This window comes from Phalacrocorax carbo, chromosome 19 (genome assembly GCF_963921805.1).
Source record: "Phalacrocorax carbo chromosome 19, bPhaCar2.1, whole genome shotgun sequence".
Lineage (NCBI taxonomy): Eukaryota > Metazoa > Chordata > Aves > Suliformes > Phalacrocoracidae > Phalacrocorax > Phalacrocorax carbo.
In genome coordinates, this window is record NC_087531.1 from 2,784,259 (window position 1) to 2,812,121 (window position 27,863).

The 27,863-nt window shown below is 48.1% G+C and overlaps 1 protein-coding gene and 1 long non-coding RNA gene across 7 annotated transcripts in view; one reads left to right on the forward strand and one right to left on the reverse strand.

Moving 5' to 3' along the window:
* Window positions 1–40: 40 nt before the first annotated feature.
* Window positions 41–27,863, forward strand: part of LOC135316372 (uncharacterized) — a 33,939-nt gene continuing 6,116 nt past the window's right edge. For all 6 annotated transcript variants that reach the window (XR_010375739.1, XR_010375736.1, XR_010375734.1 and 3 more), the window contains exons 1-3: window positions 41–150; window positions 14,944–14,991; window positions 16,502–16,653. This is a non-coding gene — a long non-coding RNA (uncharacterized LOC135316372). The remainder of the gene's footprint in view (window positions 151–14,943; window positions 14,992–16,501; window positions 16,654–27,863) is intronic.
* Window positions 2,378–7,467, reverse strand: NWD1 (NACHT and WD repeat domain containing 1). The gene is given in 4 exon segments (XM_064469625.1): window positions 2,378–2,603; window positions 2,605–2,727; window positions 2,729–2,942; window positions 7,383–7,467. Coding segments are annotated over 4 exon segments (648 nt in total).

Below are 27,863 nucleotides of genomic sequence, written 5' to 3' on the forward strand. Positions count from 1 at the left end.
CCTCCCCCCCCTCCACACACACACACCGCCCCCGTCAGCGCGTGCGGAGCGCCTGCGTCAGCGCGCACGGCGCCGCCGGCCCGCCCGTCCTCCCGCGCGCCAGGGCCCAGCCCGGCCCGGCCCGAAGCGGAACCTTCGCGGCCGCCGTCGGTAACGCCCGGGAGCGCGCGCTGCTTCCGGTCGTTCAACCAGTATGGCGGGAAGCGCTGCGCCTTAGGCGGCTGCGGGACGGGGAGCGGCCCCGGGGAGCGGCCTGAAGGATGGGTGTGTGTGTGTGTGTCACCGGCGGCGGGGGGAGCCCGCTCCGGGCCGGGGGGACTCGGCGCTGGCGGGCTGGTTGGTGGTGCCGAGGCAGGCCCTGAGCGGGCGGCGGCGGGCCGGACCCCCGGTGTCTCCGACGGGAAACGGTGGCCCGCGGGGGAAGCGGGGAGCCGGGGAGGCCGCGGTGCCGGCGGCTTCCCCTGAGCTCCGGCCGGGCCGCCGCCCGCGGCCGCCCCGAGCGCTGGTGCCTGCTCTGCTGCAGGCGGGTAAGATGTGGGGTTGGGTTTGGGGCCATTTTATTTTTTCTTATTTACGTTCCTTAGGCGGCTGTTACGGTACGCGACAGCGTTAGCACTGTGCCACGGTATCAGTAGACTCTAACTGCAGCGAGGGAGCTTTCAGCAGTGTTTAATGTTGTAATTCCAAGACACTAAGGCCGAAGGATAGAAAGAAAAACCCGCAAGCTCCATCCTGGGTGTTTATGGTGGTTTATCCTATTCGTCTTTGCGTTTTACACCACTGCACAGATTTGAGAGAGTTTGCTGGTATGGATCAGGCTCCCAGAAGAATTTCCTTGGCTCTACTGTTGCTTGTTTTCCCTGTCTTTCTTCCTGGATTTTACCGTACACGTTGCCCCGATGTTGTGTAGTGGGTTTACGTGAGGAGGGGTGGTCTTAGGACAGTGAAACTTCTCCTGAATTATGCAACCAGCTTCTGGTACTGCAACAAATCCACCTGCGGCTGGTACAATTCTGTTAGCAGTTGTGTATGCACACTGCACAGCCAGCAAGGCCCCTGCGGAAACCGAGCTGAGAATAAAGCATTTACTTTTTTTTTTTTTTACTTAAAGCGTAGTAGGATTGGACTTAAAATGTGCCACTTCCCACAAGTGATCCCTCGTCACCAGATGATTTGAACTCGGTAAAACTGGGTCTGAACTCAGTAAAACTGGGTCGTGTGAAGAGAAAGAGGAGAGGGGGGGGAAAACAAACCATGCTGCTTCTGTCCCCTGAGAGCATTGTAGATGAGCTGCAAAACAGGACCTTACAGAAACCTTTCTTTGCCCTTAAACTCGCTGCTGATCTTTGAACCTAGAATATTTTTCTCTGCGATGCACTGGAGTACTCCAACTGTAGTCTTGCAATTGCTTCCAGTCACAAGGCTAATACGCTACCGCTGGCTTCGGTGTTCTTGTCTCTGTCCTGATACTTGCACAAACTCTTGCTGTGTGGCGTGCTGCCCTTCTTGCAGCACAGAGGATGCCACAAGCCTATTTAGTACAGGCAGGAATTATGGACTTTCTTGCCATTGCTAGCATTTCACAGTTGCTCACCACCTGCAACATCCCAGACTAATGGACCTATCTGGGGAGCCAGTGTACAAGTACTTACCTCTTGAGGAGCTGGCACAGCAGATGCTTTTTTAGGAAAGTGGGCTGAAAATGGATGGTTAGGGTTATGCTGGTAAATCAGGTTGAAGTGACAATGCCTTAGAGTATTCAGTGGTTATTCACTGCTTAAGAATAGAGGTAATAAAGATTTTCACAACATTGATCGTGGGAGGTATCACGAAATAAAGCCCCTAGCTTGTGAAGCACTCCATAGCTCTGCAGGAGAGAGGGCCTGTGATGACTGTACAAAAGCCCATTATTCTACCTGTGGAAAGGAGTAGCTCAGGTGTGTCTGTGGTGTATTGTCAGCATTAATCCAGCCTCCACCATCACTTTCTTCTGCTACTGGGTTCTCCTGAGCTGGCCCAATTTACCCCTTCTGTTGCTGTTGTTAACTTGTAAAGTCTCGTTCTGTTCACTGATTTGTGTCATCTAGCTTGCACCGGCTAAATGAGCAGTAATAAGCTGTAGATAAACAACTCTTATGACTTATGTTTAGTGTCAGGGTGGTGTTAACAGCACTCATTCACTTAGACAGCATGGACACCTTGTTAGTCTGCCTAGATGTAAGGATACTTCAAAATCAGACCTAGATCCTGAGAATAGCTTGCTGCCTGTCAGTCTGAACAGCTACAGACAGGAGGTGGGTATTCTCTTTGACAGCTGGGAATCCTGTCAGCTGGATCTTCCCTGACAGCTCAGGGCAGTGATCGACTATTGACAGTCTTACCACAGTAGTACCTTATAAAGGCACATCTTGTGTTCCCACTGACAGAACTCCAAGTCCCAGAGGCACTGCAGGGAATCCTCACCTCCCCTGAGGGTCCACTGCTCTCTGTGGCTGCTTTCCAAACCGGAGATCTGGCTTCTGTGACCTTCCAAAGGAAACACTTGGGCCCGAGGGCAGTCCTAAAGGAATAAGTCCCTGCTAGTCATGCCATAGAGGACTCTAATCTGCAAGGACAGCTGCTCTGGAAATCAGAAAGCCAGGGATCTGAGTTTTAAAGGTGTAGGCGGGCCTGTGGCTCACTGGGCATGGGTCTGCAGGGATAATATCCAGCACAAGGACTAAATCTGTATGCTATGGCAAGCTGCTTCTCCTGCTTGTTGAAAGCCATGTTGTTGACAGGTTTCTGTGACTCTGGAGGTGGGATGTGTGCTACCTGCTGCCTGGAGTTCAGTGAGACGAGGACTGTTGCAGATATAAGCCCTGTGAAAAGGGGCTGGTTTTGCTTAGCTATTTCCAGGCATCTCAGTTGCACAGAGGTGTCCAGTGTGTCACATACTTCACCTGTGAAACAGAAGGAAATCAGCAAGTGCTTTTTCTTCTTAACAGAACTGGTCCTTCTCCAAAAATGTTCTTACTCCAACGGCGCATTAATATCTTCCCTCAGACTGGGCTCATGATTGACTTCTTTATTTGTGAAATAATTTGTGTATTTCATTCTTCCCACTTTCCCATGTCATAATAATAAGCTATTCTAGACACAAACTTTGGAGAGGATAAAAAGCTCTCCAGGCCTGAAACAAATTTTCCTAAATCTCATGCTTAGGTAAAGCAGAAGGGAGCAGACTATGCTTGTCGTACGCTCAGAAAGCTAACCCTGCCTTTGCTGCCTCTCTGAGTTGTTTTGTTTCTCTCCTAACCTACATGCAGTATTTCTGAGGTGCAGTTCACCTTCTGTGGTGTTCTGGATGACGACTTTATGTGTGTCTTCAGGTTAGGTAAAACAGACAGAGTTCCCCCCGTGGAGCAGTGCAGCGCAGCCTGCATTTGGGACAGGTGCCAAGGTTTTCTGCTGATGATTGTAAATGAGGGTCCACACTCCTGGACATGGCACGCTGTGGGAGGCAAACCAGAGTGCGGTTACACTGGTGCTCCCATGCCTTCCAGTATGTCAGTCTGCAACTCCTGGTCTGATAAACTTCACACTTGTGAAGAGTTGTGTGGGGGAGAAGTCATCAGTGCCTCAGTTACTTTTTCCTTAGTCCTATTTAAGAGGTAAAACAATACACCTTAACTAACCTGTACAGAAATGTAAGTCAACGGATAACATCCTAATACTAGCAGGCAAAACATTGCCTTCTGACTTGAAAACAAACGTTTGAAGCACCTGGAGCCATTCAGCCTGCTTGCTTCCTTTGCTAATTGCCTAATTAGATCCTGCATGTCTTGGACTGTACTGGCTGTTTACCTCTTTCTTTGGCAAGAGATGATGCTCCACGTGTTGCGTACTCCATCTGGCTCCTGCTCACAGATGGGTAACAAGGCAGCTTTTAAGAGTTCAGATTGAAAACATTTTGGAAATTAAGTAGTATTTCAGGCCTCAGGTGTACATTGGCTTGAGGCTCACCATCTGCTTTGGTGAAGTGCTCTCCATTTGGTGTCAAAAATGAAAGGAGAACGAAAGGCTTGAAGCAATAAAGAGATGGGTCAATGGTCATCTGCTTTTTAGAAGTATGTCAGTACTAGAAGCATCTTCAGAACTGCACGTCCAACCCCCAGACAGGTTGCTGCGGATCAAGGTGACCTCCTTATTGGATCGGGGCCATATTCTGTAAACTGGATTTGTAAGAGATTGGGAAGTTGCCCAGCCTTCCTTCCTTCCCTCCATCCCTGGATAGGTGCAGGCTGAGAGCCGGTAACAGTAATGCTGTTGCCAGCAGAGATAACAGCCGTATGAACCACTCTTTCATGCTCCAAATCCGCCAGTAGGAACCTGTGGAATCCCCTTGGGTCTGCCAGGTACTCTTGCACATACTCATCAAAGCCTAAAACAATAAAATGTTACTGATTTATTGAGCTGAGGAAGTCGCTGATCCCCTTCAATGCCATGTCCTTATGCATATGATTTAATTCCTATATTTCTTTAAAGGTAAGCCCAAAGGGTAGCTTAGAAACCCTAAAAAATAATCATGCCAGCTTAAGTCCTTTTCACTACTCACATCTCACTTACCCCCTTGAGAAAGGGCTCCTGTTATGCAGGCAATGTTCTGACTCTTGACAAAGAGAATGTCCCCCAATCTTGGTTACCGCCTTAAGCACAAGAGCTGAATAAGGCCAGGCTAATGGGAGGTTCTGCGTACTGGCCCCTTTTAAGGGACACTTGGCATGAGAGCAGCCATTACCAACACTTTCTTAAGGAATGGGTGCTACTGAACCTGTAGAATGAACAAACTCACCATCTTCTGATGCCACCACAAAGCAAATCCTTCCAGGAAGCTTCTCTAGCAAACTGTTTCCGTCAGAAGAGATCTGCACAAAAATAAGGCAGATCCTTATCCTTAAGAAGGAAAGAGGCTAGATTAGCAGTGAAATTTAATTTGGCCGCATGGTATTGGGCAGTGCTATAAGGCGCAGAAGGATATAAAGTGTTATGCTTGTCCATTTGGGAACTAGGATGTGGAAGTCTGAGGAGGATGCTGTATTCAGAATGGAGAAGGAAGGCCCATTGGTTACCACATCTGTTGTCTGGCTCCATAAACCTCTGGATAGTGTAAGAAAATACAAGAAATCTTATAAGAAAGTTGAACAGATAGATGTGTACCATGGATCTATCTCCCCTGCTAAGTCCCACTATTGTCTTCCCTTGCTTCTGGATCAGACTGGACATTAGCGTTTCTTCCTGTAGCCCTGATAGCTGACGTTTGGATCTCGGCTCACCGGTGTTGCTGTTCCACAGACTCGATGTTCCTCCTTCAGACACAGCCATAACTGCCAGCCTTGGGCTGAATCCTGCAGAGCACACCCATGCATCTGATGCCTCTCCAGAAATCTGGAGGATGGGTCCTGCTGTCTCCAGATGCCAAGCATTGCTTTACGTGACAAAAGAGATGGGAATAGCGAGGACTGAGGTAGCTTTTCTGTCTAGGACCTTCGTGATTGTAGCTTCTAAAGTTCTTGTTCTTTCAGCGTGCTTTGACTTAAAGACTGGCCATACCTTTGTATCTGAGGAAGAGCATACAACCACGTGCCCCTCATCCCCACAAAGGTGATGTGAGGGCTGTTCTTCGATATGTGTGTCCTGGATAATAAACTTTGCTCTGCCAGAAATCAAATCCCAGATGTGCAGGCTGTGATCCATGGCAGCTGAAACAGCGCAGGTTCCTTTCCCAAACACTTTCACACACCTCACCTCAGTTATAAGACAAGGATACACAAAATGAGGTTTTCTCAGTGCTTTCAGCAACTGGGAGAATGCTGGGAGGTGTCTCTGTGCCTACAGCTCAAGGATTGTCAAGCTGTCAGAGCTCTTTTCAGACATGAAAAGAGCTTTCCAACCATAAAAAGTGGAGAAGGCTCACCGGAGTGCCCAGGAGGGGCGTGCAGCGTCTGGAAAACTTCCATATTTCAGACAAGCACTGGGCTATCCTGGGAACCTGCCACCAGCAGCTGGTAGTCAGAACTAAGTGCCATCACTGTGACACCTGCCATGAGACCCAAAGAGGAAAGGCTGTTCTTGATACCACAGTCAGAAAAGAGACATTTTGGGATTGTTAATATTCTGTGTTTCCCCAGCTGGAATCCCCCTATACTGTCTGAACCCCTGTAGTCTGTGCCAAGAGCAAGATTAGGTTCCCTCAGACATATCTAGGTCAGTGTGTGCTTTTGTTGTCCTGACGACAAAATGACCCACTTTATCCTCATTTGCTGAAGCAGTTGCAAATGGGACTGGTGCATGACTGAGCACGGAGGCAAACGGACCTTTATCCTGCCTTTGTGTAAGCTCGCAGGCAAAACCGTATTTCTACAGAAATAGATGTTCTTTCCTTCTTGCTGTGTTTATTTATTATGTTTCTTGGATTTCACTCCTAACAGATGGATGATTAGATATATTCTTGGGCTGTATCTGTCCCCAGGATGAATCCTACCTTTGAGGAATCCGGTGAGGGTTGTGTGTAGGGGCCCACCAGGTGGCTGGAGAAATCCGCAGTGGAATGAGAACAGGATAGGGCCAGATGCTGTGCCGGCTCAGACGCGGCCGGCACAGCTTCCCGATTACCTCTGGGTAAGCAGGCATGAAAAAAAGAAGCCTGGCCAACACTTCTGTGTATATTATACTCACTCCTAAAAGGACAGAGACAGAAAAAGCCTTTTAGAACATCACCATGGTGGGCCTGTGAGAGCTACCATGGTTGTATTTTATGTGATATACAGTATGTAATGAACTGAGCTGGCCCTATCTGGCCAGGCACTGGAATAATATAAGGAAGGCTACAGTGTGAAACATGGGCAAATGTAATGGTGTGGCAGGATTTTCCCCCTGAGGGAGGAGTGGGTGTTCTGAGGAGAAGACAGAGGAGCGGCACCGTACACCCTCTCTAGGTAGCTTTAAAGCTTCAAGCAAATCCAGATAGCTAACAGGTGCTTTTACCAGATGTGGGGCAACAGCCGCTTTGGCTGCGGTAAACTGCTTTAATTAGGTAGACAAAATGTTGGCAAAGAAGAAACCTCAGCTTCCCGTATAGAGGCCCTCCCAGAATGAGGCATTTATGAGTCTTTTGACAGATCCTGGAACAGAGAATTTTGTCACTGGATGTAATTCCTCAGAAAAGTACTTTTACCTGGAAAGGAAAATTACAATTCTTTCCTCTGGTGAACATTTGCGTCACACTCTGTCTCTGTGATGGCTGTTACCTTCAGGGCTGTGTGTGCTGCTGACTGCAGGCTTCAAAAGGAGAAGGCTCCCCTGCAGAAGGTGTAGTTCTGGGCAGCTCATGCATTCAGTACCTGTGGCAAAGTCATCAATGACGCTCTCTATTCCAGAGGCAATTATTTTACAGTTGATCCAGTTCGTATTACCTGCAGAAGGCATTACTATTGGAGCAGAGAACATTGGCCCCAAAAATGTACCTGAAAAGGCAGAGAGAAAAAAATGCTTTTTTGGGGAAGGAGGGGACAGAAGGATTAACAGCCACTAGCAGTGGAGCTAGGTCTCATTTGCTGAGGAAGTAGAAAGCTCCCATTGTCAGAGTTCCTTCTTTAGCCTCTTAAATAGTCTGTTGTTTTTTTTTTTTAATTTGTTAGGTTTTTTAATAAGTTTTCTTCTCAGCGTTTGGAGGATCTAGATAATTTCTTTCGGCTACTAAGGGAGTGTGGTGATATTTCTAGGATAACAGTTTAAAAAGTTAGTTTATTTCTCTTTTTCAAGCTTACTTCTCACAGCGGTTATTGATGCTGTGCAGAAAGGTTGTGATTCTTACCTGTGGCTGTAGGCATGAAATAGGCCTCTGCAGAGCTCTGTAGGTCCCCTCTTGCCCAGACCTTACCCAGCACATCTCCTTTTAGCTACTCAATTTGTCAAGCATTAAGTAAATGACATGACAATTCACTCAGCTTCCTCAGATTTGCAACAGTATCAGAGAATCAGAGTGGCTGAAGGGCTACCTAGGAGTAACCAGAACAGTGGATTTGAGACGTGGCTTGTGGATTAATCTGTTTGCTTTCACTACTTCAGCGCTAGCTGCTATCTCATGGTATGCCAGACCACACTTCCAGGACTTCCATTGTTTTCCTGTTTTTAGGAAATGTTTTTCATGACTCTAAATTTCTCTTCCTACAATCTAAGGCAGGCTGCCTTTCTGCATAGTAAATTATTTTCTTCCTTGTTGCTGTAGCCTTGTACGTATATGAAGACTGCATGACAAAGATTGTAAAATAACTTTAGGTCCCCTTGGTTGGTGTGCTGGTTTTGGCTGAGAAGGGGTTAATTCTCCTCACTGTGGGGGTCGGCTGCCTTTCCAGCTTCCCGCGCTCTGCCACATGGCGGGGGGGGGGGGGGGCTGGGAGGGGCAGGGCCATGGTGGGGGCGGCTGACCCTGACTGGCCAATGGCAGGTTCATTCCATACCATGTGACACCATGACCAATATATTGAGGGGGGGCAGTGGCAGCGCGGGGGCGGCTGCGGCGCTGGGTTGGCGGGCGTCGAGCGGCTGCAGCACGTGTGGTTTGTTTCGGCGGTTCGTTCCCCCCCCTCCCCTCCCTTCCCCCCTCCCCCGGGACTTTGCGCCTCTCGTTGTTCTCCTTTACATTGCATTTCTATTGTTGTTTCTTTTAATTTTAATTATTAAACTGTTCTTATCCCAACCCACGAGCGTTACCCTTCTGATTCTCTCCCCCATCTACCGGTGGGGGAGTGAGCGAGCGACTGTGTGGGGCTGAGCTGCCGCTAAACCACGACAGTCTTTTTGGCGCCCAACGTGGGGCTCAAGGGTTGGAGATAACAACAGCTGCTGGTCACAGCACCATGTTGTCCTTTTTGCAGTTGCTGTTAAAGATCGGTGATGGTTTGTTGAGTCTGCTGTGTTCTGCTGTGATTAGTAATGTTTTGCCTACGAGATTTGTTATACAAACATTCGTTTTCAGCTTTATCTGGTATTTGGGGTTTTTGCTGAAACCGTTACTGTACTTGGGATACCACCTTGTTGAGGCAATTAGCAATTATACCTCCTCCTCGGAGAGATTTTATATGGAGGAAATACAGAATCGTACCTTTGCAACTTTGTTCTATGATGTCTGTGCCTTTGTTACAACAACGTTTTTGTATCTTGAACATCCTTGGGTGGTTAAGGTGCACTTATTGTTAGTTTTTGGGCATGTTGTTTTGGTTTTGACTAAGCAACTTAAGAATATCACCCAGAAATCTGCCCCGAGGCTTGATAGTTACGAGTGGCAGGGCATGTGGGATAGCATGGGCAAATCCCTAGGGCAGTGGGCACCCCCAGTGTTTTGGAGTTTCACCCCCGAACAAGTGCAGAATCCTAAAAAACTAGTAGAATATTTGGAGAAAGTATGTTGTTATGCTGGGAACTCCAGAGAGACACAGATAACTGCAACATGCTGGGGTCTGGCCCACGTACAGAGCCCTGCTCAACAGTATTCAGTGCCCCCAGGGGGAAGAGAATGTCTCTGGATTGAAATGCAAAGTGACTGGCACTGTAGACAATCCAGCCCTGACAACAGGCACTGCAGCCACTCAAACCCCCACAACAAGTACCGGAGCTGGCTCAGAAAATAAACCCGTACCAGTATCAGTTGCCCCCATACACAAGATGAAATATTGGAAGCGGACATCAACTCGTTTAGAACGGGATGATGAAGAACCAGGGCCATCACGGGGAGAGGAGGGAGAAGTAATAAATGAAATAGAGACCACCCGATCCCTGTCCTTAAGCCAGTTGCGAGATATGCGAAAAGATTATAGCCGTCGTTGAGGTGAGCACATTGCCACCTGGCTGTTCCGATGCTGGGATAATGGGGCCAGTAGCCTGGAACTAGAGGGAAAAGAAGCCAAACAACTGGGATCCCTTTCTGGGGAAGGGGGCGTTGACAAAGCAATTGGAAAAAAACCACAAGCCCTCAGCCTCTGGAGGCGACTCCTGCCCGGAGTGAAGGAAAGGTATCCCTTTAAAGAAGATGTTACATATCGCCCAGGAAAATGGACAACTATGGAGAAAGGCATCCAGTATCTAAGGGAATTAGCTGTGTTTGAGGTGATTTATGATGACTTGGATGATCAACGGTCATCCAAAGATCCAGATGAAGCCGAGTGCACACGACCCATGTGGCGCAAGTTTGTACGGAGCGCACCATCTTCGCATGCAAACTCATTGGCAGTGATGTCCTGGAAAGGTGACGAGACACCAACGGTGGCAGAGGTGATTGATAGACTCCGGGATTACGACACAACTCTCTTCCTCGCTCGTCTCTGCTGTGGAGAAACTATCCCAAGAGGTCCAGCAACTCAAAGATGATCTGTCCTACTCCCCACCTCGACAGAGCAGTGTCTCAGCTGTTAGGAATAAGCGTCCTTTGGCTCAAAGAAGGGGATACACACCACGGGCCACCCTATGGTTCTACCTGCGTGACCACGGAGAGGACATGATGAGGTGGGATGGCAAGCTACTTCGACCCTACAGGCACGAGTACATGAACTGCAAGGAAGAACAGGCACTCAGGGAGGCTCTTCCAGGAAAGCTGCTGCTCCAGTTTCCAGTGAGCAAGTCCCCAGACAGAGGAGTAGAAGCGCAGATTTTATTTCTAAGTGTAATAGAGGGACTCCTGATTCACATTTACAGCAAGTGAGTTGTGACTGCCATGATCAGGGCTAGAGGGGCCCTGCCTCCAGCCGGGTGGAGGAAAGGGATAACTGGGCTTACTGGACTGTGTGGATCCGATGGCCTGGCACGTCCGACCCACAGGAGTATAGAGCTTTAGTGGACACCGGCGCACAGTGCACCTTAATGCCATCAAACTAGAAAGGGGCAGAACCCATCAGCATTGCTGGAGTGACAGGGGGATCCCAAGCGCTAACTGTATTGGAGGCCGAAGTGAGCCTAACCGGGAATGAGTGGCAGAAGCACCCGATTGTGACCGGCCCCGAGGCTCCGTGCATCCTTGGCATAGACTACCTCAGGAGAGGGTATTTCAAGGACCCAAAAGGGTACAGGTGGGCTTTTGGTGTAGCTGCCTTGGAGATGGAGGAAACTAAACAGCTGTCTACCTTGCCTGGTCTCTCAAAGTACCCTTCTGTTGTGTGGTTGCTGAAGGTCAAGGAGCAACAGGTGCCAATCGCCACCACAACAGTGCACCGGCGGCAATATCGCACCAACAGAGACTCTCTGATCCCCATCCATAAACTCATTCACCAACTGAGGAGCCAAGGAGTCATCAGTAAAACCCACTCACCCTTTAACAGTCCCATATGGCCAGTGCGGAAGTCCAATGGAGAGCGGAGACTAACAGTAGACTATCGTGGCCTGAATGAAGTCACTCCTCCGTTGAGTGCTGCTGTGCCAGACATGCTAGAACTTCAATACGAACTGGAGTCCAAGGCAGCCAAGTGGTATGCCACAACTGATATCGCTAATGCATTCTTCTCAATCCCTCTGGCAGCAGAGTGCAGGCCACAGTTTGCTTTCACATGGAGGGGGATCCAGTACACCTGGAATCGACTGCCCCAGGGGTGGAAACACAGTCCTACCATTTGCCATGGACTGATTCAGACTGTACTGGAACAGGGAGAAGCTCCAGAACACCTTCAATACATTGATGACATCATCGTGTGGGGCAACACAGCGGAAGAAGTTTTTGAGAAAGGAGAGAAAATAGTCCAAATCCTTCTGAAAGCTGGTTTTGCCATAAAACAAAGTAAGGTGAAGGGACCCGCACGAGAAATCCAGTTCTTAGGAATCAAATGGCAAGATGGTCGTTGACAGATTCCAATGGATGTGATCAACAAAATAGCAGCCATGTCTCCACCAACTAGCAAAAAGGAAACACAAGCGTTCTTGGGCATTGTGGGTTTTTGGAGAATGCATATTCCACACTACAGTCTGATCGTAAGCCCTCTCTATCAAGTGACCCGGAAAAAGAATGATTTCAAATGGGGCCCTGAGCAACGACAAGCCTTTGAACAGATTAAACGAGAAATAGTCCATGCAGTAGCTCTTGGGCCAGTCCGGGCAGGACAAGATATAAAAAATGTGCTCTACACGGCAGCTGGGGAGAATGGCCCTACCTGGAGCCTCTGGCAGAAAGCACCAGGGGAGACCCGAGGTCGACCCCTAGGGTTTTGGAGTCGGGGATACAGAGGGTCCAAACTGAAAAAGAGATATTGGCAGCATATGAAGGGGTCCGAGCTGCTTCAGAAATGGTTGGTACTGAGGCACAGTTGCTCCTGGCACCCCGACTGCCAGTGCTGGGCTGGATGTTCAAAGGAAACCTCCCCTCTACACACCATGCAACTGATGCTATGTGGAGTAAATGGGTTGCACTGATCACCCAGCGGGCTCGAGTAGGAAACCCCAGTCGCCCAGGAATCTTGGAAGTGACCATGGACTGGCCAGAAGGCAAAGATTTTGGATTATCACCAGAGGAGGAGGTGACACGTGCTGAAGAAGCCCCACTGTATAACAAACTGCCAGAAGATGAGAAGCAATATGCCCTGTTCACTGATGGGTCCTGTCGCCTTGTGGGAAAGCACCGGAGATGGAAGGCTGCTGTATGGAGTCCTACACGACAAGTAGCAGAAACTGCTGAAGGAGAAGGTGAATCGAGCCAGTTTGCAGAGGTAAAGGCCATCCAGCTGGCCTTAGACATTGCCGAACGGGAAAAGTGGCCAGTGCTCTATCTCTCTACTGACTCCTGGATGGTGGCAAATGCCCTGTGGGGCTGGCTGCAGCAGTGGAAGCAAAGCAACTGGCAGCGCAGAGGCAAACCCATCTGGGCTGTCACACTGTGGCAAGATATTGCTGCCCGGGTAGAGAACCTGGTTGTAAAGGTACGGCATGCGGATGCTCACGTCGCCAAGAGTCGGGCCACTGAAGAACATCGGAACAACCAGCAGGTAGATCAGGCTGCCAAGATTGAAGTGGCTGAGGTGGATCTGGACTGGCAGCATAAGGGTGAACTATTTCTAGCTCGGTGGGCCCATGACACCTCAGGCCATCAAGGGAGAGATGCAACATACAGGTGGGCTCGTGATCGAGGGGTGGACTTGACCATGGACGTTATTGCGCAGGTTATCCACGAATGTGACACATGCGCTGCAATCAAGCAAGCGAAGCGGGTAAAGCCTCTGTGGTATGGGGGACGATGGCTGAAATATAAATATGGGGAGGCCTGGCACATTGGCTATATCACACTCCCACAGACCCGCCAAGGCAAGCGCCATGTGCTTACAATGGTAGAAACAACGACTGGCTGGCTGGAAACATCTCCTGTCCCCCACGCCACTGCCCGGAACACTGTCCTGGGTCTTGAGAAACAAGTCCTGTGGCGACATGGCACCCCAGAGAGAATTGAGTCAGGCAACGGGACTCATTTCCGAAATAGCCTCATAGACACCTGGGCCAAAGAGCACAGCATTGAGTGGGTGTGTCACACCCCCTGTCACGCACCAGCCTCTGGGAAAATTGAACGGTACAATGGACTGTTAAAAACTACACTGAGAGCAATGGGGGGGTGGGACATTCAAGCACTGGGATACACATTTAGCCAAAGCCACGTGGTTAGTCAACACGAGGGGATCTGCCAACCGAGCTGGCCCTGCCCAGTCAGAAATCCTACATACTGTGGAGGGGGATAGAGTCCCTGTAGTGCATGCAAAAGTTATGCTAGGCAAAACAGTCTGGGTTCTTCCTGCCTCCGGCAAAGGCAAACCCATTCGTGGGATTGCTTTTGCTCGAGGACCTGGGTGCACTTGGTGGGTGATGCGGGAGGATGGAGAAATCCGATGTGTGCCTCAGGGGGATTTGATTTTGGGCGAAAACAGTCAATGAACTGAATGGCACAATGCGAACTGCTATATAATATTGTGTGTCACCTCTGTGTTGTATCAATGATATCAGAGTACGAGCCTCCCAACCCATGGAAGATCAACTATGAAACAAGCCGTGCAGCAGTGAGGGAACGATGACTGACTCGGTATGCAGCGACCCAACGCCACACACCATCTCTCCCACCCTGAAAGACTGATACAACAGATGGAGCCCAGAGTCATGGGCTGGGTGAACTCAATGGACATTTTAATGGACATTTTACAGGGAAGGTCCATGAACTAAGGGAATGATGTCTGTGTATTATGTTAAAGGATGGGAGGGGAGGGGTGGTGGTTGGTACGGTTGTATTGCATCATATGGGACCTGGGCATGGTGTAAATGGTATGGAATAAGGGGTGGAGACTCTGCTGGTTTTGGCTGAGAAGGGGTTAATTCTCCTCACTGTGGGGGTCGGCTGCCTTTCCAGCTTCCCGCGCTCTGCCGCGTGGCGCGTGGCGGGGGGGGGTGGGGTGGGAGGGGCAGGGCCATGGTGGGGGCGGCTGACCCCGACTGGCCAATGGCAGGTTCATTCCATACCATGTCACACCATGACCAGTATATTGGGGGGGGGCAGTGGCAGCGCGGGGGCAGTGCGGCATTGGGCTGGCGGGCGTCGAGCGGCTGCGGCGCGGGCAGTTTGTTCCGGCGGTTCGTTCCCCCTCTCCCCTCCCTTCCCCCCTCCCCCGGGGCTTTGCGCCTCTCGTTGTTCTCCTTTACATTGCATTTCTATTGTTGTTTCTTTTAATTTTAATTATTAAACTGTTCTTATCCCAACCCACGAGCGTTACCCTTCTGATTCTCTCCCCCATCTACTGGTGGGGGAGTGAGCGAGCGACTGTGTGGGGCTGAGCTGCCGGCTAAACCACGACAGTTGGAGATACCTGTTTAAAAATGTATATATGTCTTTGTCGTTGTTGAAATCACTGAATAGTGTTATTTACTGTTATTTCCATTGTCTTCTGATTTCAGACCCTGCCCAGCAGTCTGAGACAGAGAGTCCTGGTCCAGAGCTTACAGGTATGGAAATGCCTCCTGATATTCCTCACCTTCCTGTCGGCATTCAAGGTCCTGCTAAAGTGTGGCAATGTAAGAGGTCTTTCCTTTCCCCAGCCCCAAGTCCCCTTGAAGAAATCTGCCAGGAGAAGATGCCTCTTGGTTTGGTCTTGTTTTGATACGTAATGACCCTGCACCATTTCAACAAGTTGCCTGGGAAGGGAAAAAGTAATAGATGTACTGGAACGGGGAGCTAGAGCTGTTTTTTTTCTAAAGTCGCAGCACTGACAGAGTTTAAGAATGGAGAGGAGCCTAGGCAGGGTGCCCAAAAGCTCAGGATGGGAACATCCCATACTCAAAGGTTTGGCTTCTCATTCTCTGCCCTCAAAGAGTGCCTGTGTGCAAAGCAAAGAAGGGCGAAGCCATCTGCCTTCTGTTCTGCCAGGCACTCTCCATGTCACTGCATAGTTGTGCCCAGCGGAGAAGAGGAAGGCGCGGGACAGTTTTACTTGAAGGAAAGTGGCAGCGGTGAATCTTAGGCCTGATGACCTGGGCTTAGCTGTCATCTGTCTGATGCTAAGAGCATCTCTAGCATCTCCTCACCTTCCTCACAGGATAAGGGTCCTACTTCAAAGTACACTTCAGCCTCAGGCACGGCATGTTGGAAAGCAGAGTATCAGGCTCTGCTGTAGAAATGGAAACGATGAGGGGGACCTTTGGAGGGCAATCTGTAGGGAGCCAGTGGAATCTGTGAGCACCATCACCAGGAAGTACTCTCTCCACAGAGTCAAGGAACACCACCGGTGTCTATATGCCACAGTGGGAGACAGTGAGGAGGAGTTTACTGAGGAAGAAGACTAAATCCTTTGTTTGATCTGGGTTGGAGGTGGTGGAAAATCAAATGCTAAACACACTTGGAGACCAATGTCCCTCAGCAGGCTTTGAATGGCAGAACTGAGCTGGGATGTCCCCAGCAAACAAGTCATGGAATCATAGAATAGAATCATAGAATCGTTTGGGTTGGGAGGGACCTTTAGAGGCCATCTAGTCCAACCCCCTGCAGTGAGCAGGGACATCTTCAGCTAGATCACATTGCTCAGAGCCCCGTCCAACCTGCCCTTGGATGTTCCCAGGGATGGGACATCTCCCACCTCTCTGGGCAACCTGTTCCAGGGTTTCACCACCCTCATTGTAAAAAAGTTTTTCCTTACATCCCATCTAAATCTATCTTCCGTTAGTTTAAAACTGTCACCCCTTGTCCTGTCACAACAGGCCTTGCTAAAGAAGTTGCCCCCATCCTTCCTATAGTCCCCCTTTAAGTACTGGAAGGCCACAATAAGGTCTCCCCACAGCCTTCAGAATCACAACTCTGGTGTCTTGCCCTGAAACAGGTTGCACCTGCTTGGATAGTTTGCACATCACAGTTGTTTTTCCACAGTCTGGTGGCCCGTAAAGGATGATGGCTGTGTGGGTTTTACCATTGTTCTGCCTTATACGGTGAAAGATGTTATCCAGTGAATTCTGCCTCCCACAGAAAAATCTGCAGTTCTTCAGGCACAGAGCTGTGCGGTGGCCTGGCTCCTGCAGAAGTCACCCTGGCTCCTTGCTGATCTGTCCTCGGCATCGAAGAATCTCTAAAACTGGGTGATCAGTGACAGCAGTGAACTGCTTACAAAGTTGTTCCAGGTATTTGCTATTCTCCTTGCGCCGAGTGTTCCCAGGGTCTTTACTGTATGCCAGTGTGTGTACTTTGAGGTTGTCATGGTTTTAGCTGGGATAGAGTTAATTTTCTTCACTGCAGCTGGTGCAGTGCTGTGCTTTGGACTTAGTATGAAAACAATGTTGATAGCACACGGATGTTTTAGCTGTTGCTGGGCAGTGCTTGTACTAGTCAAAGACATTTCTAGCTTCCCATGCTCTGCCGGGGGCACAAGAAGCCAGGAGGGGAGGGGGCACAGCCAAGAGAGCAGATTCAAACTGGCCAAAGGAATATTCCATATCATGTAACATCATGCCCAGTATGTTACCTGGGAGGGGCTGGCCGGGGGAGGGAGGCAGCAACCGTGGCTCGGGGACGGGCAGCATTGGTCAGTGGGTGGTGAGCAGTTGTATCATTTATGATTCTGGTTTTTTCCCTTTTTCCCTTTTCCTTTTTATTATGTTATCATTATTGTTATTATTATCATAATAATTATTATTTTATTTTAATTATTAAACTGTTCTTATCTCAACCCACAAGTTTTTTTTTGCTTTTGCTCTTCCAGTTCTCTCCCGCAATCCACAGGGGTGGGGGGAGTGAGCGAGCGGCTGTGTGGTGTTTAGTTGCCGACTGGGCTGAACCACGACAGAGGTTTTGGGATAATGGCTTGCAATTTTTGCTTTCAGGTTGCTGAGCAGGTGTTTTGCTTCACTGTCATCTTTCAGCTCACGGTTTGTCCCTTGCCCAATTTGTCTCTTGGAACCCTCAACCTCTCTGAGGAATACGAAAGCCCGCAGGTTGCTCTCCTGGGTATTGAGGAGACCCTGTCCAATCTCCCACTCAATTGCTACAAAAAAAAAAAAAAAGAAGACAGGGGCGTGTGAGCCTTCAGTTTCAGAACAGAACACAGGAAAAGCCAACCATCAATATTAATGTGACACCCCTTGGTCCTTCTGTATTTCACGTGATGCTGCAGGTCAGCATTCCCCACGTCCTCTGGGCTAGGCATACTCCTGGATGTGGTCAGGGAGACGGGGAAAAAGGAGAGAACGATTTTGATCTGGTGTTATTAATTCGCTAGTCAGCACCAGCCTCCCTCCTCAGGATTCGGGGTGTGGCAGATAGCAGGTCTCTTCCCTCCCTGCATCTTTCCTGTTGTTTACAGTCTGATGTTGTCTTGAAACAAACAGCTGGCCTTCCTGAAACCCTGCTTAGGACATTACAGCCCTCCCAGAACACACCTGATTTGTGGTAGCAGTGCCTTTGCTCTGGGCTGAGCAGCTTTGCCTTCTGGGCTGCCACGTGCCAGGCGTCTCTCCAGGCAATGCCAGGCCTCCCCGTCAGCCGGCTGCAGCACAAAGCAGGTGGGCAGCGCCTTCTCATCCCGCCAGTACCACTGTGTCAGGAGCTGGGCAAAGTCCCCTGACAGCTGCAGAGTTAGAGCCTCAAATTCCTTCTCCGCAGTGAGCCAAGGCACAGCCTGGTGCCCACAGTGGTCCCCCAGGAGCCCCTGCAACAGGCAAAAAAGGTCTGGCGTTCAGGCACTGCTCCTGCAGTGACAGCTGGGATGTGGGCTGGCTGCTTGCCTTAGCACCTAGGATTGCCAGGGAGGGCTGCTCCGAAAACCCGCTGGTAACCACAGCGCCCTTGTGGCTTCCGTGTCGGACGGGGACAGCCAGGCAGAGCCCCAGCCTGTCCCAGGGTCAGGGAGAAGGGGCTTTACAGCAGCTGCTCCTCAGGCCTTTACAGTGTCTAGGGAGGGAGAGCAATGGAAGTGAGGCAGTGGGAGCACAGAGCAGAGTTGGTCTGGGAACTTTGGCCAGTGGTGCCGTGAGATTGGCTTTGGGGTGGGGAAGAAGTAAGGGAGCAGGACTGAGCCGGGGGACTTTTTTGATTAGGGCCGAAGGCTGGGCCGGGGAAGAGGGAGATCCTGAAAACGGTCAGCATCCAGGATCCATGCAGTCTGGGAACAACCAGAATGAGCTCAAAGTGCAAACGCACAGCGTAAACCTTGAGCAGTGCCCTTCTGGTGTGTGTCCAGGGGAGAGGGAGTAGTCGAACCTTTGTGGCTGGCTCTGCTGAGATTTCTAGGTACACACTGACAACCAGTGTGAGGAAGACACTGCCTGAGTGCCATCTGCGTATGCGATATGGTGCTGCCAACAGAGGTGTGAGCTGCGGGGAGCTCAGTGATGGTGAGCTAGTGGTGCAGTAACGCTGTGGTGAGGCTCTCTTGGTGGAAGCGTCTCAAGGGAAATCAGGCACAACTTGTACAAATACTTAATTGGTTATTTATTTACTTGTGGCTTCAATTATGTCCCCTGGGACTGCGTATTTATTCTCTTTGTTCAGCAAAACTTTCTCCCTGTCTAAAACCAAAACGAACCGAGGAAGCAACCTGGCCCTTCTGCAGGTGTCTCAGCCTCCTTTCCCCTTCTGCAAGGCTTAAAATTCTGGGTGTAGGTTTCTGTTCAGGGCTGTCACCAAAGCGCTTCAAGGAAGCTGCTGCAGGCTGCTGCTGTGGGGAGCGTTCAGTGGTTAAAGGAGCGATCGGAGGGATTTGAGGGAGGCAGAAGCATGGAACAAGTATCAGCTGGCAGCGTGACACCCCACTCTGTCCCTGGTGGTTGCTATGGCATTTTCATTTCTGGTTCTTTGCATGGGGAATTTGTATTCCTTAGTTACCGAGAAAATCTCCTCAATATTGAGGTATTGGGCAGGAAGCAAGCTCAGAGCAAGAGCTCCTTGCCTTATGTGTGTCTCCATCTGCCTCTTATAACTGCTAGTTAACACACCCAACCCCAGTTATCTTCTGCTTTGGAGAGACTCTGTTCAGGGCTGGACCATATGTGTGTGCCTGCCTAGGCTCCTTTTGTTTTTTAGGGACTACTGGCAGTTACTACACCTCAGCCCCATCACTAGCTGCTTTGTGAAGCTGCTCAGGCAGGCTAATTACTTTTGAAAACCACCTTACTTGTCTGGCAGACCTTCTGAGTGCGTGTAGCCTGCACTGTATGTCTCGCTGCAGCCATAGGGACTAAGCGTGCACTAACAGTGAAGGTGGGGCCAGCTGGCAGGTTCCGACAGGCTTCAGTTTCCTCCAGAGTTGTGTGTTTCTGTGATCTGTGTCTACAAGCTCCGAAATACCCCGCCTCAAGTCAGTTGCCTGCACAAAATCTTTTTTTTTTAGGTTTCTTAGTCAGTCAATCTATCATAAAAACATGGGAAAATTAAGTCATTCAGTCATGTTTAATTTTTAGATCAGTCTGAACACTAGTGGTACACGACTTTAATTACCAGCACTCTACAAGAGACACTGAGATATTCAAAACCTCTCGGTAGGGATTTCTCCTGTAAAAGACTTAAGGATTTGGAGCATAGATGACCAAGTAAGCAACTTAGATTTTCAGGTCAAGGAACCTCAAGACTGTAGGTTATTTGCTGCAACGTTTGAAGTCTATCGTAGAAGGTAACGATCCCCAACATTTCAATAGCCCTTTTTGTGGTAGAAGTTCTGTGCAAATTAGTATAATTAGGACTAGTTCAACTACCCCTGAAGTGTATCCTGTGGAATTTATACGTCATGAACTTTTTTTCCAAATGAATGTAGAAACAAAAGAATTATGTAAACCCTGATGTCCAGGCACTGGAGGATGGTCAGCACCTGACTCTGCACTGAAATCCATACAACTGAAGTGTGCCAATACACCTAATGCCAAACTTCTGGGAAATTGGTACAGCACTGTTTGACTCCTAGGAGGCTTCTAAGGAGATGGAAAACCTATGGGCATTTTTGGTTTTTTTCCTCTATCCCAAATATTTTGACGGCCTTTGGACAGGACAGACAGGAGAGAAGTGGTTTACCTCAAACATCAGGCCGTGCTTCTGACAGAGGGCCTGCGCTTCTGGGTATGCGTTCTCCAGGAGGGTCTCCCTTTCTGTAGCCATGTCTGTATGGTGGGATTTGTGCAGCACGCCAGAAGTTAGGGATTTGGAGCTGGTTGTTTTTTACTTCGTCTGTGTGTCATGTTAGACCCTACAGTGAAAACGCAGTTGGTGTTGCCATCATCTAACGCGTGTTGAGTTTCATATAGGTGATGTTGTGGTTACGTCTTGTAAGACCATGGTTTCCAGGTGTCCGCAGGTTTGTGCCCACATTACAACATTACCAATGCGAGTGCATTTTCAAGGTTTTATACTGGCTTGTCACACTGTGTTTTTATTTGCTAATAAGAAAACTCTGGATCTGGAAATTTTGCATTACGTAGGTACAGAATACAATACAGCAGCGTTGATCCAGAAAAATAGATTTCTTACATCTTGCTCTGGCAAATCCTCCATCCTATTTTAAGACCATTCAGCCACACTGTTGGCCATCTCAGCAGTGATAAATAGCCACAATAAAAGGCAATTCTACCCACAGGGAATCTTTTCATACAGAGTCAAGTCTGTGAAATTTTTATGGCCGCTTTCCCTGCTGTGCTTTTTACAAGAGAGATTACCACTTTCTAGAAAAATCTTTATGACACCTTAAGTGACATATTCACTGAATTGAATTAAACAACGAACTGGGTAAATTTAAGAGAAGCCAAGAAGACAAAGCAAGCAGGAGCAAAGACGAGCACATACACGCACCCGAACACAAGCACGAGTGCTCACTCACAGCGCCCACACGCATGCACCCTCTCCTCTTCACTGATACACGGGTCTCGTATTTGTGGATACTTTTCACACCTGCAAAATTAAAAGACATGGGGAATATAAAGGATATTTTTCTCCTTATATATGTTTTATTGTACGAGATTATAATTTCTTCAGAACTGGAATCGTCTTTCCCCCAAATTATGTAAACATTCATGGCATCATGTGATAAAGTAGTACAAGAGGGAATGCTAAAATTAGTTTGGGGAATGGCTGTATCTGCAGCTTTCCTTGGGACTGTTCTAAGTGAAAAGCGATCACTAGTGAAGCCTGTGCCAGCGTCAGATGAGGCAGGGGCTCCCTTGGGTTAGGAATTATCCTGTCTACACTTCTGTCCAACAGGGAGCAAGCGTAATACCCCTGGAATAATTCATTAGCTCTCACCAAGGTTGCGGTAGTTACGGCAAATCCTTTTATCGCTTTACACTCCAGCCCTCACGAATTCCGAACTTCACAGTGAGAGAGCAGGTTTAACTTATAGCCCTGTCTTTTGGTGAAAATCCAATCACATGTCACATCCTTCATCCCAAAACTGTCCCTGAAAATACATGAGGCCTACCGCAACTTGGACAGGTGGTGTAGGTAAACTCTTAACGCTAGCTGTGTCCTTGTATGCCCGCTAATTCCAGATCATCTGCATTTCTCACACATTCCTTCCAGAAACTCAGCTGTAACCGTTCCTGTAAATGCTTTAAATGCTTCTGCTTAGGCTGGAAACACCTCACTGTCCAAACAGCATCACATTATTCTCTACTGGAGGAGATGCTGCAGCATTTTCTTTCTTTGGAAGGCACTTTTTTTGGAATTGAGAGCCCATCTAAGCCTGTGTTTTCTTATTTAGAAATGGAGACAGAGTGAATTGCTTTTCAGAAGGGGAAACTGAGTTTTATAGTTCCCGAAAACCTGAGTCATTGCGACCCGCTGCCAGTTACCACTTCAGGAGCTCAGTCTGGCAACTGTGTCCCAGTAGGCAGAGGAAATGGGAAATATTTGGATCTTGTCCAAGAAGAAAAGTTCTTCAGAAATATTTCTTGCTGTTAGAGTGGTGGTTGGGAATCAAACGTGTGTTGCCCAGGGTTTCGAGGAAGCCTGTGAACCTTGCTGTGTTGTGTGCAGACAGGCGCTGCGCTGCACCGGCCGCTTCTTGCAGGCTGGTGCCTAGGCTGAACTTGGCTTCACTGCAAATTAGTTCCTGAACTAATGCCGAATTCTGCCATCTCTGACGTGTTCTAAGCGCAAATGGGTTGTGACAGAATAAAGCTGTCTATAAAATGCAGCAGATCATAGGCATCTTGACTTTGAAATGAAGCTGCAAGCTTACAGCTTCTCGCTAAGCACAGTGGTCTCAGCACATTAATGCTTTGCAGACTCTAGCAGAGAGGGTGCCTGATGCATTCAGCAGCTTTAGGACTTCTCAGCTCACTTACCTGAAAAAAATGACCTGGTGAAGATTTGGACCAGGCTGGAGGGCTGGAAAGGAAGAGGAACCATCTTCCCACAGAGAAGATCCCAGCGTGTATCTGGACTGAAGCTCATGCTGCTCTCTGGACTCCCTGAGCTCTCCTCAGCAGAGCCTGCTCTTAGAGGAGATGACTAATGGCAATGAACACCAGTCAGTGGTGTGTCTCTCCAGAAGGCTGCCTCGATCCTTCTTTCAGGGAAGGCCTGGGAAAATTGCAGCTACTTTGACAGGAAGAGTAGGCGATGGCTGACTGTCTGCACTGAGATGCAGTGGAACTTCACCGCATCCTGGAGCGATCCATCTGTATTTGAAGAGGACAGATATCTCTATAGCAACCGGTGTTTGTCACTTGGCCAGAATCGCCAGGGTCCCTTTCTAAGGCACTAAATGTCCTCCCTGTCAGGTGCTGTACACCTGAGGTCCCTTTGTTCGCTGCCTCTGACTATTTTAGAAATACTCATCTGTGTATCTTAGCATCAGGTAACCCTAGCAGTGCTAGTATCATTTATGGTTTAGGCCCCCTCAGCCATTTAAAGTAGGTTTCTTAATACCCAGGGAGCGTGCCTACACCCTGTCACTATTTGCTTTGCCTCAAGCTGTGCAAGAGTGAATTTACTAAAAGGCTTTTAAACTGTGCACGATGAATATTTACTACTTTTTGGCTACGTTTGGGCTGGAGTACCATCCCCAGGTGAGCAGCATATGGGAAAAGGTAGAAAGAAAAATTTGATAATTTACAAGCTCAAAGGCAGGAAACCGCAGCTGTCAACAGAGAACAAGTGGAAAAATAACATCTTTGTCCGAATGCCCTTGGAATGCACAGGGAGAGAGAGTAACTGGTGCAACCATCTCAGCAGAGGCCCTAACGGACTAGGTGTCTCCATCTCACAAGAAATGCTGCTTTCACCATGTCCTGTGGAAACAGAGATGGTGCCAACAGATACACTCACTCAGAACCACTTTCTGCTTCCCCATTTTCTCACAGGAGACCATCATCTATAATTTCTGTAGCTTTTTGCCTTTTCCTGGAAACAGAAGTGAGAGTGTCGGTGAAAACCAGTATCAGCCAGAGCAGCTGCTGTGGTTTTTCTGTTTCTTTCATGAAATGAGATTTAAGAGGCTGGTGTCTCTCCTTGTCTGTACTCCCTCCGTCCCTCTGGCATACAGAGGAATAATTAAAGAAAAATTAGTAATCTGTATTTATGGGATCCTTTTTTGCAGACAATATTTGATTAATCTCCACAGTCATCTAGCCAAATAGGAGGAGATTAACCGACATCCTAATCTATCATCAATCAAACGGGCAGGGAGATGAAGCATCTTACCTTAAGAGACAAACATTACAGAGAGCCTACCTTAGGGTTTAGCCTACATTCGTCTAAATCTAATTTAAGCCAATATTAGGACTCTAAAGTCATGGATTTTTAGACTGTTCTTCGAGGCACTGCCATGTGTGGCGTGCTCTATGCATCTCACACTGCATACACCCGGCGTTATTACTGATTACACCAGTTCTTGTCACTAACAGAGAAAATTAGCTCGCTCACTGCTTCGAGCAGTTGGTTGCAGTGGGACCAGAAGTCCCCAACCAGCAGTTCTTTTTTTGGAAAGTCAAGATCTGCCAGCTCGATTGAGAAGCGTCAGGGGCTGGGATAATTGGAAAAGCAGCGGCTTGGTTTCTGCAGGAATGCAGCATGTGTGTTATGGTTTCTGGTGAGCTTTCTGTAATTTGCAGATCAAAACCAAACAAAAGCGACCAACCAAATCTTCTCCAGGGCCATTCTGGATTTCCTCAGGCTATAAAAACGTTCAAGCCTCTAAACATATCAGACCTGTTTTCCTGCATTCCACGTCTGTAGCCTACATGTACCCTAAAGCTAAGATGAAAACACTATCTCACGCTGATTCTTCCTAAAAGGTTACATCTGCAAGCTCTCTAAAACATTTCCTCCCCGAATTCTCTGTTGGAACATAAAGGAAACAGATAAGAGTCATGCTAGAAAATATTATAAATGGTACTTTTTCTCGGGTTAATGTGTGGAAGATGCAAATGCACAAGTGTAAAAGAGAGACCGGACTCAAAGATATTAATGAATGTAGATCTGAGCGCTACTGACATCTCCTTTTTGTCAGAAATTTCATCACAGAGCTGAAGTGAGTAGCAACTGTGAGTCACGATGGCAGCGTGGGCTCTGGCATGATAGGGAACTTGTTTTCTCACCGTCTGTCTGTTCCACGAGCCATCATCCCCCAACAGCTTGCTCACAGACTGCTGCCTTTACAGACCACATGAGAGCAGGATTAAATTCTTAGCTGGGAGGTAATTTTGTGGGTGTTTACCAAGTAAGAACCACACTGTTGGTGCCTGATGAAATCCAAACCCCTTTAATTGGCCTTTCCTTACTGCGGATGGGACAAACCAGATTTCCTTGGGACCAGCAGTAAGAGTATCCTAATGAGGCAAATCTCAGCCCTCTGTGTGCGGAGTGACTGTCTCAGCTTTGGTATCAACAGCCTATTATTTTCTCCATTGCTAGTTGTTTGCCTTGTCAGTATTCTGTCTTCGTAGCAGAGACGGAAGAAGCTCATACTAAATCCAAGCTGTCTTTGTGAGCTTTCTAGAAAATCTTTCATAGATGTATATTCTGATTTCCCATTATTTTGGCAAAGAATTAAAGTATCTTGAGAGAAAAAACCCTTGCTGTGGCAAAAAGCTGGGTATCTAAGGTTGTAGGGGATGCCATGCTATACCAGCCTCACCTGCCATATAGTCATCGGCCCTGTGCCTTACAGTAACCAGTGACGTCCTTTAAAAAATAGCACAAAAACTGTAAAGCAGACAATTATAGCTAAGGGGCCGAATAAAGATGTGCTACTGTGAAATGCAGAAAGCTGTCATTTTTAATGCTTCTGTGTGTCCTGTGTGCTATTTGGGCTGGCACTCTCGGCCCTGATGTAGCTCTTTACACCTTTAAAGCACCGTACACCCAGGAGATAGGCTGCAGGAAGAAGCAGCAGGCGTTTGGCAGCTGATCACCTGGCAAGTGTTAAAAGGAACAGCTTCTCTGTTGCTCAGGAGATGGCCAAGGTAACATCCATCTTTATCTTCTGGGTCTTTCCACTCAGCTGGATTATTTAATTTAGTTATTCTTTGGGCGAAACGTGGAAGAATGTACATGCTGTCATTAATAAGTAAAAGGAAAAGGGGAAAACAAGAGCATGGTTGCTCTAGCTTGGTGCTCTAGTGGGTTGGCTTTGCCCTTTCTCACAGAAGCTCTTCAGTACAGAAATTCTTTCCTTTGGCCTCCCATTTTTTTCACTTCTGTGAAGAATTATTGACATTTTCTGTAAATCTATCCTAAGTTTTGTGGTTTCTTCTACAAACACAGTAAGGGCTGTAGAGCTTTCCCTGTCTGCGAAGCTGATCTGCAACAATGCAAAAGCTGTGGACACTTGGTTTGGCTCACCCTCTGTACCAGAAAAAGGAAACCTGTCAATCAACAAGAAATGCTGAGAGCAGCAACTGAAACACGTTGCTTTTTCCATCGGGCAACCAGGGCCTCTTTGAGGATTAAACCTATTGCTAAATATAACTCCATGTCACTAGAGTTAGTATCAGGAGTTATCAGATCAGAACATCTTTGGAGGGAATGACGTCTGCCCTGTGGAAGTCTAAGCCCCGGCATGTTTCTCTGCTACCCTGTGCTGCCGCAGTTTGGAGCCGGGAATACTCTGCACAGCCAGCACAGCGTGGGACTCTTGAGACATTGTAGGATTTTTCAAAGCACTCAAAATACCTACTCTCATCCGCCTGCTCTTGTTTATTGTTCCACCCAGGTCCTGAGCAAAATTTGTTCTAACACTGAAATGGATGTCACAGGAGAGGAGAATGGTTGAGCCACAGGAAACATCCTAGTGCTTTCTTCTGAAGGCTTTTTTTAATATGCATAAGGCTTGCACTGACCCTCTTTCCCACTGGTTGGATCAGACTTTAAATCCCACACTCCAATGCAACTTATATTCTCAACCACTCTGATAAATTAAGGAGGATTAATAACATTTTAAGAGTTAGATCTTGGGGTGTGTGTGTGTGAAACCCTTCAGAAAATAAATAGCCCTCTGCAGGTCCTCATTCAGTGAGCCAGGTCGATCAACTGCGCCATGCTTTCCTCATCGCTCCCGCCTCTGTGCCACAGAAGCAAGTTAATCCATCCCTCTAGGAAATGCCCAGGCACCATTTTCATTCTGGTTGGAGCAGAGTCTTAAGGAAGAAGCGTATGCACAGGCAAATTAGGGCTTCCCAGAAGTGTAGCGGCAGCCCTGTAGAACCCTGTGTCCCTGCAGGAATGGTTAAAATATGCTGCTTTTTGAAAGATCCATCTTTGCTTCTTGGGATGAAGGACGCCTCTCTGGAATTGCACTAAAGACTACCAGTGCTGAGCCATGGAAATTCAAGAAAGGTTCCATATCTCTCACTATGAAAGGCTTCACTAAATGAAACCTGTGACTCTTCGTTATGGCAGTTGTCTTCTCAGTACTAATCCCATTCCAGATACAGTACTCCGAGGGCGTACAGAGCTTTAATTTTAACATCCCTTGGAATATTTCTCCTCTCTGTTCCTGGTTAGCAGCTATGATTTGACTTACTCCAAAAGACTTTGAAGAGCAAGGACTCTGGCGCTTAGAAAGCAGCAGCTAACAGTAGCAGGCCCAATAAATACTCATGCTTGTTCAAAGCATCTTGACTTTTTTCAGTTTTAAATAGAAATACTGAAACTCCATGTAAATATGCTAGAATTGTGTGGGTGTGGTTGTACGTGCCTGCGTGTGCTTACTTGTCCCAGGTGAATGTCCTCCTCCCTCTTACAGAGACAAAAGGAAAGGCAGAGTTAACTCGTATTAACACCAAAGGGAGTTCGTTTCCTTATTTCCCTCCCCGAAACCTCAGAAAGTCCGCTTGGACGACAATACAACAACAAAAGCTACAACCATTTACCGTGTTATTTCCATTTATAACGTGCGCAGGCATACGTA